A 13795-nucleotide genomic window follows, 5' to 3' on the forward strand; every position below is an offset into this window, starting at 1 on the left:
GCTCCCTCATGCAGACTGATGGATTTACAACCAAAGCCTTTGCTGGAAATGTGCCTCAGTCTCCTGCCTTTATTCCTAATGGCACTTTCCTTTCCTTGCAGCACAGTCTCAAAGGAGAGCAGCATGCACACAGGCAAGGAACCCTGGAAAATCACTCTTTGGATCAGTATTAAGGATACAAAACTGGAATGGTTTCATGAGTGTGCCCAAATCAGGAGACACACAGAAAATAAAGGCAGGAATGACACATCTGTCACCTGACAGATCAATACTTCACACTCACAGAAAGAATGCTGCACTCAATTTTTTAACAAGCCACGAAGAGACTCTACAAGATTTAGATTTGTTTATCCAGTTCAATAAGAAATGTTGTACTTGTCATAGATATAGCTACTGTTAACTGACATAAAATAAATTCTCAGTAAAGCAAACAGAAAACAACACACACACTGAATAAACCAAGCTACCAGATTAAAAATTAAAAACATTCTTTGCATTTTTCTACAGCTCAAACATACTTCTTCCATCTCTGTTTTCATTTTTTTCTTCATAAAAAGCATATGTAATTAGATGAACAGGTTACTGATAAACACAGAAATGCTAAGAGCATGCTCAGGAAACTTCCAAATTTAAGAGGTTTCCAAATTGAATTCAGAAATGAGCTACTGCAATCATACCACTGCGATCAGCTGCACCACCCCTCATGATCCTGGCTACAATCACAGCTCCTGTGTGCTCATCTCTTCTGATGGTGGCTCCCTGAAATAAAACAAACCCCCCACCCCAAAAAAGGTCAGAAATTTACCCTGAATTCAGCAACCAGAGAAATAACATGTATGCTCCAATAGCTTTTAAACTGGAATTAATTTATTCTATGATTTTCCTCTTTCTCCCTGATGATTTCCAGCATTACTCAAGGTTTGCCCATGCCAAGTGATTATGGGAAGGTGCACCCACCTTCCTTTCTGCTGCCTTTGATTATTGTGGTCATCAAAGCCACTCAAGTGTGCAAAACATCTCATTGTAACAAATTCTTTCTCCTCCTTTTCTGAATCTTTATACAATACAGTCAGCACTTTTATGTGTAAAAGAAAAAAAGCCAAGTAATTGGATTTTTTTCCTCCTCCTACCTCTGCTGGCAATACAAAGCTTTAATCATTTCTTTCCCAATACAGCTGTTTTTCCTTAGGGAATCAATTCTTCCATTTCCATTTGTATAAAATTAGGACTTTGACAATATAATGATTATATATAGGTATCAAACATACTCTCACTGACTTTCATGCACATGAAGTCACTGAATGCTAGCTAGAGTATCAAAAGAATTAATAGATATAATCAGCATAATTGCTCCAACATATACAATTTCTTCACTGTTTCCTGGCATTATAAACTATGCCCATAAAGCAGCTAAATGTAAAATTGTGAAGGTGCATTTATCATTTACCAAATTGCTTTTTAAGTTACTTTATAAGCTTCAGAACACTCCAAGTTTCTGAAGGCTTTTTGATGACATCTTGAAGTTTCTCCTCCATACTCCCAATAGCACTCTTGCACTATAAAGTTTTATAACCAGAGATGGGTGATCTAATATGTACCAAGGGTTCTTTATTTTTCACTAGCCGAACAATTTTCACTGATTCCTCATCAAAATCATCATCAAAATTATCAGGCAGAGGTGGAAGAGCTGGGTCAAAGTTCTTCTGTGCTACAGTGTCATGTACTACCAGCATTGCCTGCACAAAGGAAATAAAAACAGTAATGTTTAAAAATGTAATGGAGTAATATCACAATTCCCATTCTCATCTTTCCAGTATCACAGCAAAATTAAACCTCCCCCTTTCTTCCCTCACCACAAATCCTCCAAAAATGATTTAGCAATTACCTTACCCATCATGTAAACCATACACTGGTGTATGTCAATATTTAAAATAAAACCAAAGTGGACAATGAAAAGCAAGAAGATAGAATTTTCTTCTCCTTTTCTTTTCTGGTCCCTCAGAAAATATTAAGGAAGGGAGGAATGGAAGCCAGCATGGTGCATTATGCAGGAAAGCTGTCTCTTTTCAGTTTTCTTCACATGCTAAAGTCTGTGCAGGAAATCCCAGTGGAATAGAAATTTGTGGGAGGCTTCTCTGTAACTTTTCTGTTACAAAATATTCTATCACAATTCTGCAAAGGCATTTCTTTAAGATCCCCAATGTGGTTTTTACCCTGAGATGTGGTGTTGACAACAGCTGAAGCAGCTCCTTTTCTTCATTATTCACTGGTGCTGTCTGCAACTCTTCTATTACCTTTAAAAGAAAAATTTACAACTTCAAAATTAAAGGAATTCACCAAACAAGGTCATGTGTTTACATTTCTGTTGAGTGTTTGCTAACATCTATCATCCCTCAAAGTAGTGTGCACAGATCAAAACTGATCCCAGTCCACAGTGCATGAAACCTGAAAAAAAATCAAAGTTTCTTTAGCTATTTTGATTAGATAGTACAGAAGATAGCATTAGGAATCAGAATCATAATCCCTAAACATACATTTTAAGAGTTATTCCATCAATAGAATTTCAGGAGTGAGTTTTGAAATTTTTAATTCCATATGGAATACATAAATGATACCTGAAACAACACTCTTGTATTATTTGATAAAAGACTTTAAACTTGTGCATTTATCCAGTATTACCTGTGTGGAACATGCAACATAACTCCCCTTGTCCCCCTGCAAAACCTGGACACCAAAATGTGCCCTGGACTCTCAGGCACTTTAAATGAGAGATGAGAGAAATAATGGAGGCACTTCTGCACGGGGCTGAGTGGGTGGGAGGAGAGAGAAGGCAGGGGAGGGAGGGAAAATGGGTTGAGACAAAAGAGATTTCCTTACCCTGCTAAGGGTTCTAAGCAGGGAACTCATAGAGCTCTATAAAAAACTTCCCTGCTGTTCTGAAGATGGAAATTTTGTGTGCCTTGCCAGGCAGCAGTGCTGAAGCTTTTGTGGAGGTGGTGCAGGGTGTGTGGGACAGGGTGTGCTGCAGGTTCAGGGGGGCACTGGGGTCTCCTGACTTTGGAAAGGGAAATATTCCAGCTCCCAAACCTTCCACTGCCCCTTCCTATGCTATAGTAGAAAACAGGTGCATGAAAAGAGCCAGAAAATGTTATAATAAAACCAGTCTGAAGCCTTCTGAAAATGGAATGTGCTGCTTTGTGTTGTCTCTGTCTCAACTATGATAATTCAGCACATAAATGAGGCTTACAAGAGAGAGAAAAGCTCCTTACCAAGGCTTGCAGTTTTAAATTGAAAGAAAGCAGACTGGATATGAGGAAAAATTAAATTATCCATATTTAGATTGGATATAAGAAGAATTTTTTATGATGAAGGTGGTGAGATGCTAGAACATCTGCATGGTGAAATGCAGGAAACAAGGCTGCCAAGAGAAGTTTGGGATGCTCCAGCACTGGAAAAATTCAAAATCAGGATGTGGGATCTCAGGATCTGAGTCCTGAGATGCCGGGCCTCCGAGACCACCCTTGGGGGGCCCGGGAGTCCTGGAATGTTCCAGAAGTGTCTGGTGGCAGGACTTTGACCCTACACGGGAGACGACACCTTTATGAAGATAAGAGGACTTCACCGGGGTGAATGGTGAAGGGATTAGTTAATTAGAGGGTGAGACACAGGGTTTAGGATTTATGTACAGGGGGGTTTAGAGGAGTAAGATGGAGGAATTGGGGTGTGTCCTGCCCTCCTTCTTCTTCCTCTTCTCCTCCATCTTCTTTGGGCACGGTGGCACCTTTGGATTGGTTATTACTGAGAGTGCACCCAGCAATGAGAATAAATGGTATTGGGGAAAAATGATAAATATTGTACACGTAACAATGGGTATAAAGATGGGTGGCGGTCCGGGGGACAGCACAGTGTGCTCATGGCTGGCTGCTGAGCAGAGCTCTGTTCGGCTGAAAGAAAATCTTTTAGATAAACAATTAATAAACATAAAGACCGAAAGAAGAACTGAAGCCTCTTCTCGTCCTTCGATACGCGGCTGTCCCAAGGCCACTCCGGGCCTTTCCAGCCCCTCAAACAGCCGAGATAACCGGACATCAGGATAACAGGGCTGTGAGCAATCTGATCCAGGGAAAGGGGAGCCTGCCTGGGCTGCTTAGATGGGATCACCTTTGAAGGTCCCTCCAACCCAAAGCAACAGCAGAGCTGCCTGGGCTGGGATGGTTTTAAGGCTGAATGTGATTGAATGCCCAGCTGGGGTATTTCCACACAGGGCTGAAGGATTTTTGCAGCCTCTCCCTTAGGAAAGTCATTCACAACATCCTTTCCTTCCACCTGAATGTGTCCATCTTCACTAAACATTTAATAACTTGGTATTTTTGAGCTCTCATTTCCTTGATTAATCATGGCCAACAGATTACAAAGACAGCTGGGGAAGATGAGAAATGTGTTCACATCCAGCACAATTGCAAAGCTTTGATTTGTTAGAAAAGCAGCTGTAAATAACAGGAAAATTAAGAGACAAGAATTTTTACTCACATCTTCAACTAATCCTGCTGCACTGTGTAAAACAGGAGTTGGGCTCTGTCTTTCATAATGCCGGAGCTTTTCATGAATCTGAAAAAAGATTATTCAGGGTTATTTCTACAGAGAGATACAAAACTTGCTAAAGATACCTACACTGGAATGTTTTTCTATTTAAGGAATATAATTTATCTAAGATGTGTCAGAAAAATAATCTCTCTTAGGGTTATTTTTGTTTTGTTTGGGACTCTTTGTTTTCTTTTTGCTCATGGTAGTTTCAGACAGAAAATCTGGAAAGACTTTAAGAGCATAAGGAAAAAATGAAGCCATTTCACATTACTTTTTAGCTATGGGGCACTGTATCTTCATTTCAGCAAGAAGAGCTGAAAAAATTATTTCTGAACAAAATATGCTAATTGTCAAACATTATTAATGTTTGTTCTTAAGCACACATATGTTTTGCTTGGCACAGAATTCTTAAAAAAAAGTTTGGCAAAGTAAATGCTTGATAAATCCAGTGAAGAGAGAAAAAGTAAACTGTAAGGAGAATGTACATAAATAAATATAAAGTTTTACCTTCATCAGGTAGCTGAGACTCCTTTCACTGAAGACATCCCTCAGGAATCCCATTTCCTCTTTATGGTTTGAATCAGGTCTTAGCTGAGATGTCAAAAGGGCCAACGTTTCGTGCAACCCTAAATTCAGATTCAGGACAGAACAAAAATATTGTACACAGGATTTCTCACTGGGCTTTCTACTGCAGACTTAACAGTCACTACATTTATTTGGGGAAAACATTGGTGATCATCAAATTTGCAGAGTTTATCTTGTATTTATCGTGTTTATCTTGTGTTTATTCACCATTCATTTTGCCACATTCCCTTCATAAGTGGCAAACACAGCATCACATTAAAGCAAAGGCTAACAAAGCAATATATATATATATATATTTAAAAAATTACTTTCATATTTCCCACTTCATGTTTATCATGCTTTGTTTCCAGAACCCTTTGTTTCCCTCTTACAAATGTTGAATTTTCAGTACCACAGCAGGCTCTCAAAATGACTGAATGAGCTCCTTTAGCAGCTCCACCTCCCCATTCTGGTGCTGATTACAGAGAATTAACAAAAGAGAAGAGCACAACCCCAAAACTTTCCCAGCTCAGTCTCTCTTCCTTGCATGCTGGAGCTCAGAACCAACACCCCACAAGCTCAGAACTCTCTGTGGATTTCTCCTGTGGCAAAATTTGGGCAAAGGGAAGGTGGAAAAAAAAGAGGGGGCACCTGGAGTTGAACCAGGGACCTCTTGATCTGCAGTCAAATGCTCTACCACTGAGCTATACCCCCTGGCACACCTGCACCTGGGAAATTTCAAAATATTTCTTGTTGTCCAGGGACTGCATTTCTTCCCTTCACAGCTGCCTACTAAAGGTACACACAGACATCAGAAATTAGGAGAACAATCAAAGTTTTCAAACCATTTCACAAATTCAATCAAGCATTAACAAATATAAACACTCTAATCCTTTCACAAAGAAGATCAAAAAAGAAATTCTGGTGCTGATTACAGAGAATTAACAACAGACAAGAGCACACCCCCAAAACTTTCCCAGCTCAGTCTCTCTTCCCTGCATGCTGGAGCTCAGAACCAACACCCCACAAGCTCAGAGCTCTCCGTGGATTTTTCCTGTGGCAAAATTTGGGCAAAGGGAAGGTGAAACAAGGAAAAAAGGAGGGGGCACCTGGAGTTGAACCAGGGACCTCTTGATCTGCAGTCAAATGCTCTACCACTGAGCTATACCCCCTGGCACAACACCTGTACCTGGGAAATTTTAAAATATTTCTTGGCAAAGAAAAACATTTTGCTGTTTGGGGACTGCATTTCTTCCCTTCACAGCTGCCTACTAAAGGTACACAAAGTTAGACCTCAGAAATTAGGAGAATAATCAAAACTTTCAAACTATTTCACAAATTCAATCAAGCATTAACAAATATAAGCAATTTACTCCTTTCATAAAGAAGATCAAAAAGAAATTCTGGTGCTGATTACAGAGAATTAACTGTTGGAGATTTTTTCAGAGATGGCCTGGAAGGCAGCTGTGGGGGACAGGTTCTCACAGCCTGTTTCTGTGAACAGCAGAGGTTCTCAGGTTATTTTTAATTACAAGTAAAGGTGACAAACATGAAGGCCTTGAGAGCCTTGCACATCAGGGTTCTCAGGCACCTTTCTCATAACAAGTGGATGTTCTATCTTTGGCTGTTTTGGGAAAGCAAGAATAATTTTGAGAACCCAAATCTTGGTATTGAAAACATAAAGAGGGGTTGGTGTGTTATCTCTGGCCTATTGTGAGCTCAGATTTTGCAATGTGCATGAACTTGATTAACACTGTTATGAGAGGTGACTGATTGATGAATAAAGTGGAGTCGATGGCTGACCAACGCAAGGTGGGTCGTCTCCCTTCCAACTTCAATAATTAACAACAGACAAGAGCACACCTCCAAAACCTCCCCAGCTCAGTCTCTCTTCCTTGCATGCTGGAGCTCAGAACCAACACCCCACAAGCTCAGAGCTCTCCTGTGGCAAAATTTGGGCAAAGGGAAGGTGGAAAGAGGAAAAAAAGAGGGGGCACCTGGAGTTGAACCAGGGACCTCTTGATCTGCAGTCAAATGCTCTACCACTGAGCTATACCCCCTGGCACAACACCTGCACCTGGGAAATTATAAAATATTTCTTGTTGTCCAGGGACTGCATTTCTTCCCTTCACAGCGCCACAAAGTGCCTACTAAAGGTACACACAGACCTCAGAAATTAGGAGAGCAATCAAAGCTTTCATACCATTTCACAAATTCAATCAAGCATTAGCAAATATAAACAATCTACTCCTTTCATAAAGAAGATCATAAGAAATTCTGGTGCTGATTACAGAGAATTAACAACAGACAAGAGCACACCCCCAAAACCTCCCCAGCTCAGTCTCTCCTCCTTGCATGCTGGAGCTCAGAACCAACACCCCACAAGCTCAGAGCTCTCCTGTGGCAAAATTTGGGCAAAGGGAAGGTGGAAAAAAAGAGGGGGCACCTGGAGTTGAACCAGGGACCTCTTGATCTGCAGTCAAATGCTCTACCACTGAGCTATACCCCCTGGCACAACACCCACATCTGGGAAATTTTAAAATATTTCTTGTTGTCCAGGGACTGCATTTCTTCCCTTCACAGCTCCACAAAGTGCCTACTAAAGGTACACACAGTTAGACCTCAGAAATTAGGAGAGCAATCAAAGCTTTCACACCATTTCACAAATTCAATCAAGCATTAACACATATAAGCAATCTACTCCTTTCATAAAGAAGATCAAAAAAGAAATTTTGGTTCTGATTATAGAGAATTAACAACAGACAAGAGCACACACAGACACTGAGTGCTTCGAGCACACCCTCAAAACTTTCCCACCTCAGTTTCTCTTCCTTGCATGTTGGAGCTCAGAACCAACACCCCACAAGCTCAGAGCTCTCTGTGGATTTTTCCTGTGGCAAAATTTGGGCAAAAGGAAGGTGAAATGAAGAAAAAAAGAGGGGGCACCTGGAGTTGAACCAGGGACCTCTTGATCTGCAGTCAAATGCTCTACCACTGAGCTATACCCCCTGGCACAGCTTCTGCACCAGGGAAATTGAGGAACATTTCTTGGCAAAGAAAAAGTTTTGCTGTCCAGGAATCCTTGACACCCCCCTTTGCACTTTAATGGGCTTCTCAATGGCTTTGCATGGGGTCAAATGTCATAAATGATGGGGAAAAAAATGAGAAATTCAGGTCAATGTGATGCCTGCAGGGAATTTCAAACACACAAAAGCTCACACAGGCAGCCAGTGCCTCCCACACAGGGCACAACCCCTGCACTTCCCCAGTGCTCTCTTGCCCCTTCTACCTCTGAGGCACCTATAAAAAAAAAAAGCCAGGCCTGACCAGAGGAAGAAAGGACAGGTGGAGATTACATTGTGGTGGAATCAAAGTTTGTGGCTTGTTTTCTAAAAAGTATTTCAATCACCAATATTCCAATTTTGCAGCAGACAAACACCAGATTTTTCCTGGTGAACAATGTCTGGGAACACAAGACCAAAACAAAACAGGAAATAAGAAAAGGTGGAGGGGGCTCAAATATATCCCTGTGGCTATTTTCTCCATGAACCTCAGAGTGAATTTTGATCCAGGAGACTCAAACTCACTCCTGCTTTAACCCTAAGCATCATTTAATATCTGTAACTTCCCTCTGGGCAGCATACTGGAAAAGTCAGTAAGCAGCTCTGAACAAAGTCACTTATTTTAAGTTAAAAGTAAGAATATTAACAAAGTTTACCAACTCCTGTTTAGAAAATATTAAGAAATGACCCAGCAAGCAGCAGATCTAGATGGGCTGATCTTTAATAAGCAGGAGTAGAAGGCACTGTTACACTGAGAGGTCCAACTTTGCCTACAGGAGTTTATCAGAATATATTCAGGTCTATCAGAATACATTCAGGTCTATCAGAATATATTCAGGTTTATCAGAATATACTCAGGTTTATCAGAATATATTCTGGTGCTCTAGGGTTATTACAAAACTGTTTCCTGACAAACTTTATTAATTTTCACCTTTTACATTCCACCTTCTTTCCTGTAGATAATTGCTCCAAAAACTCCAGCTGAACTCTCTTAATTCTGTTACATTTTACTCCAATTTGAATTAATTTTATGTGTGAAACACCTGTGATAAGATTTCAGTACTGTTCTGTTGAAAACATGCAGCTGAGTTACCTGAGTCTTCTGAAAGCACTGGCATGGCTCTGTTCTTGCTCTTAGAGAAAAATCTTCAACTTCAAGAGGATTGTTTCTTTTTCTTAGAGACAAATCTTCAACTTCAACCAAGAGGATTGTTTCTTCTTTCTGGGCTGTGGTTCACAGTTCTGAAATAAGAAAACATAAATTTAAGCTCAAGCATGCAAGGAAAATGTCAGGCATGTAAAAATAGCAATTTTTCTAATTTTCAGTTTAACCTGGATCAAGCAGGGTTCTGCAGTTATTCTGCTATGCAAGTAACAATGGAAAATAGTAGGTTATGTAATGAAATGTAAGTAAAATGGAAAAGGTTATATAATAACCATATTGTATCTGGGATAAAGCTGAGGCTGAAGAGAGCGTCTCTCAAGATAGGTAATTTTAACAATAAAAAACAGGAGAGAAGGGATGTTTAAAAGCCCTGGGAAATATCATGTGCAGAAACAGAGCAGGCAGGAAGATGCCACATCACAAGATGTGCTGGGGCTCCCTAAAACTCCTCTCAAAGTGTCCACATCCCTGAGTTCTGATGGGAACCACGCTACAGTTACAGCTCCCCAAAGCTGGCACTCTGCCAGCCTTGCCACAGGTACTAAGGATGTTATAAAAATAAAGCTATTTCCACTGCTCAGAAATGGCTTTAGATACTTCTCTTGCCGATTTCTCTTGTCACTCAGAGCAAATTATTCCAGAACATTTTTTTTTAAATTTAAAACAACCCCCAAAACTGAATCTATGCATGTAATTGCCAGTCCAAGATGAAACATTGTGTTTCAGGGCACTTACAATCTTTTCCACGCTTATAAAATTCCATTGGAGTAGTACTTCCATAAAAATAAACTTCCATAACAGCACACATACTCCAACTCTTTGCTGAATACAAAAAAGGATGCTCCTTGTGCTTCTATTTGTAGATAAGTCTCTCATATTTTGGTTGCATGAAACAAGTTTGATGCTTCCAATTCAAATTTTCTTGACTAGCTGCCTGAAAATACCATAGTACTGCATGGCAAATTAGCATTTCCTTATTTTGAATCTTTCAGATTTCTGAGTTTCTCTACAATACAGTGAAATACTAAGCTCAACAGTCACCTGCGTTTCACACCCTGTATTTTCTACTACTACAATTAATTAATCCATCTGGGCATCAAAACATAGCTGGAGTTCTCTAAATAAATTGTCTGAGTGTTGAAATTTCACTCTAATCCATGGATTGTCCTCCAGTGCATTATATATACTATACTTTTATTTAAACACTTTTATTACCTATTGCTTAGAAGAAATAAACATTTCACTCACTTCATGCCAAAGAAATTTATGGGCAATTCATTCAACTGCTTTGGTTCCTTGACTATGGCATTTCATTTGACTCATATTAAAATCTTCTCAAATGATTAAGAAAGAACTTTAATTGCATCCTTCATCTTTGCAACAATGTGTGCTTCCCACAGTCAAGCCTATTCAGCACCAAACCCCACGAAAAGCCAAGTTATTTTCCAGATTATTAGTGAAAAAAAGCCCACACAGGAACCTGAAAACACATTTCAGCATCTTAAAAACCTGACAGCAAACTCAGGAGCATCAGAATTAGTCGAGTTAGGCACAGCAGTCAAAATGGAGGCTTCCCCTAGAGGCATCTTCCATGCTCTGTAAAAATCCCGTTACACAGAACTGCCTGGAATGAGCACTCCAAAGAATGGAAAGCATTCCAGAGCCAGGGCTGGCTCTCAGAGGTATTAAAATCAGCCCCAGCATGTGATATTTTGCAAGATGTATCTCAAAACCATCAATCTGTCCTCTCATCATTATAGCATCAATAGGCTCAAATACACTTTTCTTCTTTAAAAACATCTACCTAAACCTTAATTCATTTTTCTTGTCCAGCTGTTCCCAAGGCTGAATGCCTGAAGCACCTTTCTTACCTAGAAAAAGGGCTGTTAATATTTGGAAAGGGCTAAATAAACTCAACTGATGCTCGCCATGGGGTCAAAGCAGGAGATAAAAGAAGCGCAATATGACCGTAATATTACCAGAAGCGTAATATCCCCATTAACTTATAGTATAAACCTATTGTGGTTCACAGCCTAACACAACATAAAGCTTCTCTAATCCAGATTGTATCATTCAAAGCAGCAGCTGCTTTCAGAAAGCATCTGCAGTTGAACATTTCACATTAGATCAGAAGATGCATCACTACGCTAAGCGGGCCATAAGTGATAGCTGATGGCCACACAGGTTTTCTCCTCCTGTCAAACCTGAGTGAAGCTCTTCACGGGTACCTACTTCAGGACGGAAAAAGACGCTGCTCTGGTGCTGAACGAAGCACAGACAAAACCGCACAACCTTGATGAGCACCACCGAGCCGGACTTTTTCTCCGAGCCCCCGGTCAGGGGCAGCCCCGGCCCAGCCGCGCTGGGCGCTCCGGGCTCAGCCGGGCAACCCCCGGCCGGTGTGGGGACCCGGTGACATCCACCGGCAACCCCGGCAAGGGCTGTCCTGCCCCGGAGAGCTTTATGTGAGCTCCACCGAGCTGGAGGTGATACCTGCGGGCCCAGACCTCCTCCCAGCCCCACCGCGTAAGGAGCGAGGTTGCGCTCCGCACGGGACCGGAGATGCTTCCCGAGCCGCGAAGCGAGCACGCTCCGGGCCCACATCCACCAGGGAGCCCTAACCCGGACCGAGCCCCCAGGCACACCCAGCACACACCCAGCACACACCCGCGGGCTCCCTCACGCCGGGCCGCGCCTCCAAGGCAGCCCCGGAGCCCGGCCCGAAGAGCCGCAAAATGGCGCCGCCCCCGCCGCCTCAGCGGTCCCCGCGCCGCGCCCTGGGCCCGGCGCTGCCCCGGGCCGCCGTTACCTGCGGGAGCGGCCCGGGCTGGGCTCCTGCGGCGCTGGAGGCGGCCCCGGCCGGCCGCGGAGCTGCCCGCAGCCTGCTGCGCACCTCGCTCATGCGCCCTCAGAGCCGTTATAAGCACGCCTCCCTCCTTCCCTCCCCCAAGCTGCCACGGCCTGAGGGGCGGCTGGATCGCCTCGGAGCCCTGGATCGCCCCGGAGCCCTGGATCGCCCCGGAGCGGCGGCTGACAACGAAATCGGGGCCTCGGCACCGTCAGGGTTAGCGGCTGCCAGCTCCGCCCCGGGGGTTCGCCCCAGAGCGGGCGGCTCCGCACGCCGCTGTCCCGGGGGAGCGCCGGGTGCCGGGCGGACCTGAGCGCTGCCTCGGCCCGGCGTCCGGAGTTCCCTTGTTGAAATCACCTTTGGGGACTGTCAGGAAAGCCCAAAACGCCAGAAGTTTATGTCCAAAAAGGAGATGGAGGAGTCCTTTGATTTATTCGAATAAAGAGAGAGAGTTCACTGGGGCACACACCCGCGGGGTTTTCTCTCTCTGGGTTTCAGAGGACTCGGACTTCCTTTTATCCCAGCTCCGGGCAGCGTGATGCCCTGTTCCTTTCCCCATTGCTGCGGTACCAGGAGGGTGCTGCCTTCCCGGACCGCCTACCCCATATCCCCCCTTGAACCTGGCATTTTACCCCAAAGTTCAGCCTTGTGCAGACTAGTGCCTATCTCAGGAGCCAAGCTGTGTGGGCCCACTAACAAACCTCTGCCCAAAGTCAATAGAGACATTAAAACCCATTTCAAAGATGTTAACACTCATATCTTCATCCATTAAATTATTTGTAAAGACATCAGTAGTTAATTTAGTAGCTGGCAGAGGGCTGTGTTTTGGAACCAGTATTAGAATAATGTTTATAACACACTGATGGTTTTGGTTGTTGCTAAGCAGTGCTTATCCTAAGCCAAGGACTTTATGTCTCATTCTCTGCCAGTCAGGAGGTGCACACAAAAGCTGAGTGGAAGAGCCAGAACAGGTTATGGACTGGCCAAAGGATGTCCACACCACAGAACACCACACTCTAAATAAATTGCGGGAGTTATTGAAAGGAGTACTGACAGGAGTTCAGGGACAGAGTCTGCTATCAGCTGGCAGGTGGTGTGATTGTATTGTGTAGAACTTGGGTATTTTTACCTTGGGTACGTGGGCTCGGCCAGACACCTCCAGCGCCGAACCCGCCCCGAGCCCTGGCTCTCCCAGCCCCTCTCTCCACAGCCCGGCCCGGGGCGGGGTCTCTCCCCGGCCCAACCACCGTCTCCACAGCCCAGCCCGGATCACCCCGGACCGGCCCAGTCCCTCCTCCCCATCCCGGCTCTCCCAGCCCCAGCCCCAGCCCCTCTCTCCCGGCCCAGCCCCTCTCTCCACAGCCCAGCCCAACCCCTCTCTCCCCGCCCCATCGCGGCTCTCCCCGCCCCAGCCCAGCCCGGCTCTCCCCGCTGGCTTGCCTGCTCCTGCCGCCGTCTGCCCTCTCCGGCTGCGGCTGCTCCAGCCCTTCCCGTGCCCCGCTGGCCATCGGGCAGCTCTGGCAGCGCCGCTCCCTCTCCCGCTCCGGCTCCGCGGGCACCCCGGAGCTCCCC

At 44.0% G+C, this 13795-nt stretch overlaps 1 protein-coding gene and 5 non-coding genes across 17 annotated transcripts in view; all 6 read right to left on the reverse strand.

Moving 5' to 3' along the window:
* MPP3 (MAGUK p55 scaffold protein 3) overlaps positions 1-13792 on the reverse strand; it is a 29046-nt gene extending 15254 nt beyond the window's left edge. For 10 of the 12 annotated variants that reach the window (XR_012583588.1, XR_012583585.1, XR_012583589.1 and 7 more), the window contains exons 1-7: positions 12185-12465; positions 9304-9452; positions 5092-5210; positions 4531-4608; positions 2214-2294; positions 1599-1736; positions 678-759 (exon numbers count right to left, since the gene is read on the reverse strand). Coding sequence is in view for 3 of the 12 variants with exons in the window: in XM_074557782.1 (XP_074413883.1) it covers positions 678-759; positions 1599-1736; positions 2214-2294; positions 4531-4608; positions 5092-5210; positions 9304-9328 (523 nt within the window). In the remaining 9 variants the exon portion in view is untranslated. Of the gene's footprint in view, positions 1-677; positions 760-1598; positions 1737-2213; positions 2295-4530; positions 4609-5091; positions 5211-9303; positions 9453-12184; positions 12468-13663 lie in introns of those variants that run through there. The other 2 variants (XM_074557783.1, XM_074557784.1) reach the window with 2 other exon arrangements.
* TRNAC-GCA (transfer RNA cysteine (anticodon GCA)) lies at positions 5791-5862 on the reverse strand. Its single transcript has one exon. It is a non-coding gene; the product is annotated as a tRNA-Cys (tRNA).
* On the reverse strand, positions 6249-6320 carry TRNAC-GCA (transfer RNA cysteine (anticodon GCA)). The gene has a single exon. It is a non-coding gene; the product is annotated as a tRNA-Cys (tRNA).
* On the reverse strand, positions 7137-7208 carry TRNAC-GCA (transfer RNA cysteine (anticodon GCA)). Its single transcript has one exon. It is a non-coding gene; the product is annotated as a tRNA-Cys (tRNA).
* On the reverse strand, positions 7586-7657 carry TRNAC-GCA (transfer RNA cysteine (anticodon GCA)). Its single transcript has one exon. It is a non-coding gene; the product is annotated as a tRNA-Cys (tRNA).
* On the reverse strand, positions 8086-8157 carry TRNAC-GCA (transfer RNA cysteine (anticodon GCA)). The gene has a single exon. It is a non-coding gene; the product is annotated as a tRNA-Cys (tRNA).
* Positions 13793-13795: the final 3 nt, after the last annotated feature.

The sequence above is a fragment of the Zonotrichia albicollis genome, chromosome 23 (genome assembly GCF_047830755.1).
Source record: "Zonotrichia albicollis isolate bZonAlb1 chromosome 23, bZonAlb1.hap1, whole genome shotgun sequence".
Taxonomy (NCBI): Eukaryota; Metazoa; Chordata; class Aves; order Passeriformes; family Passerellidae; genus Zonotrichia; species Zonotrichia albicollis.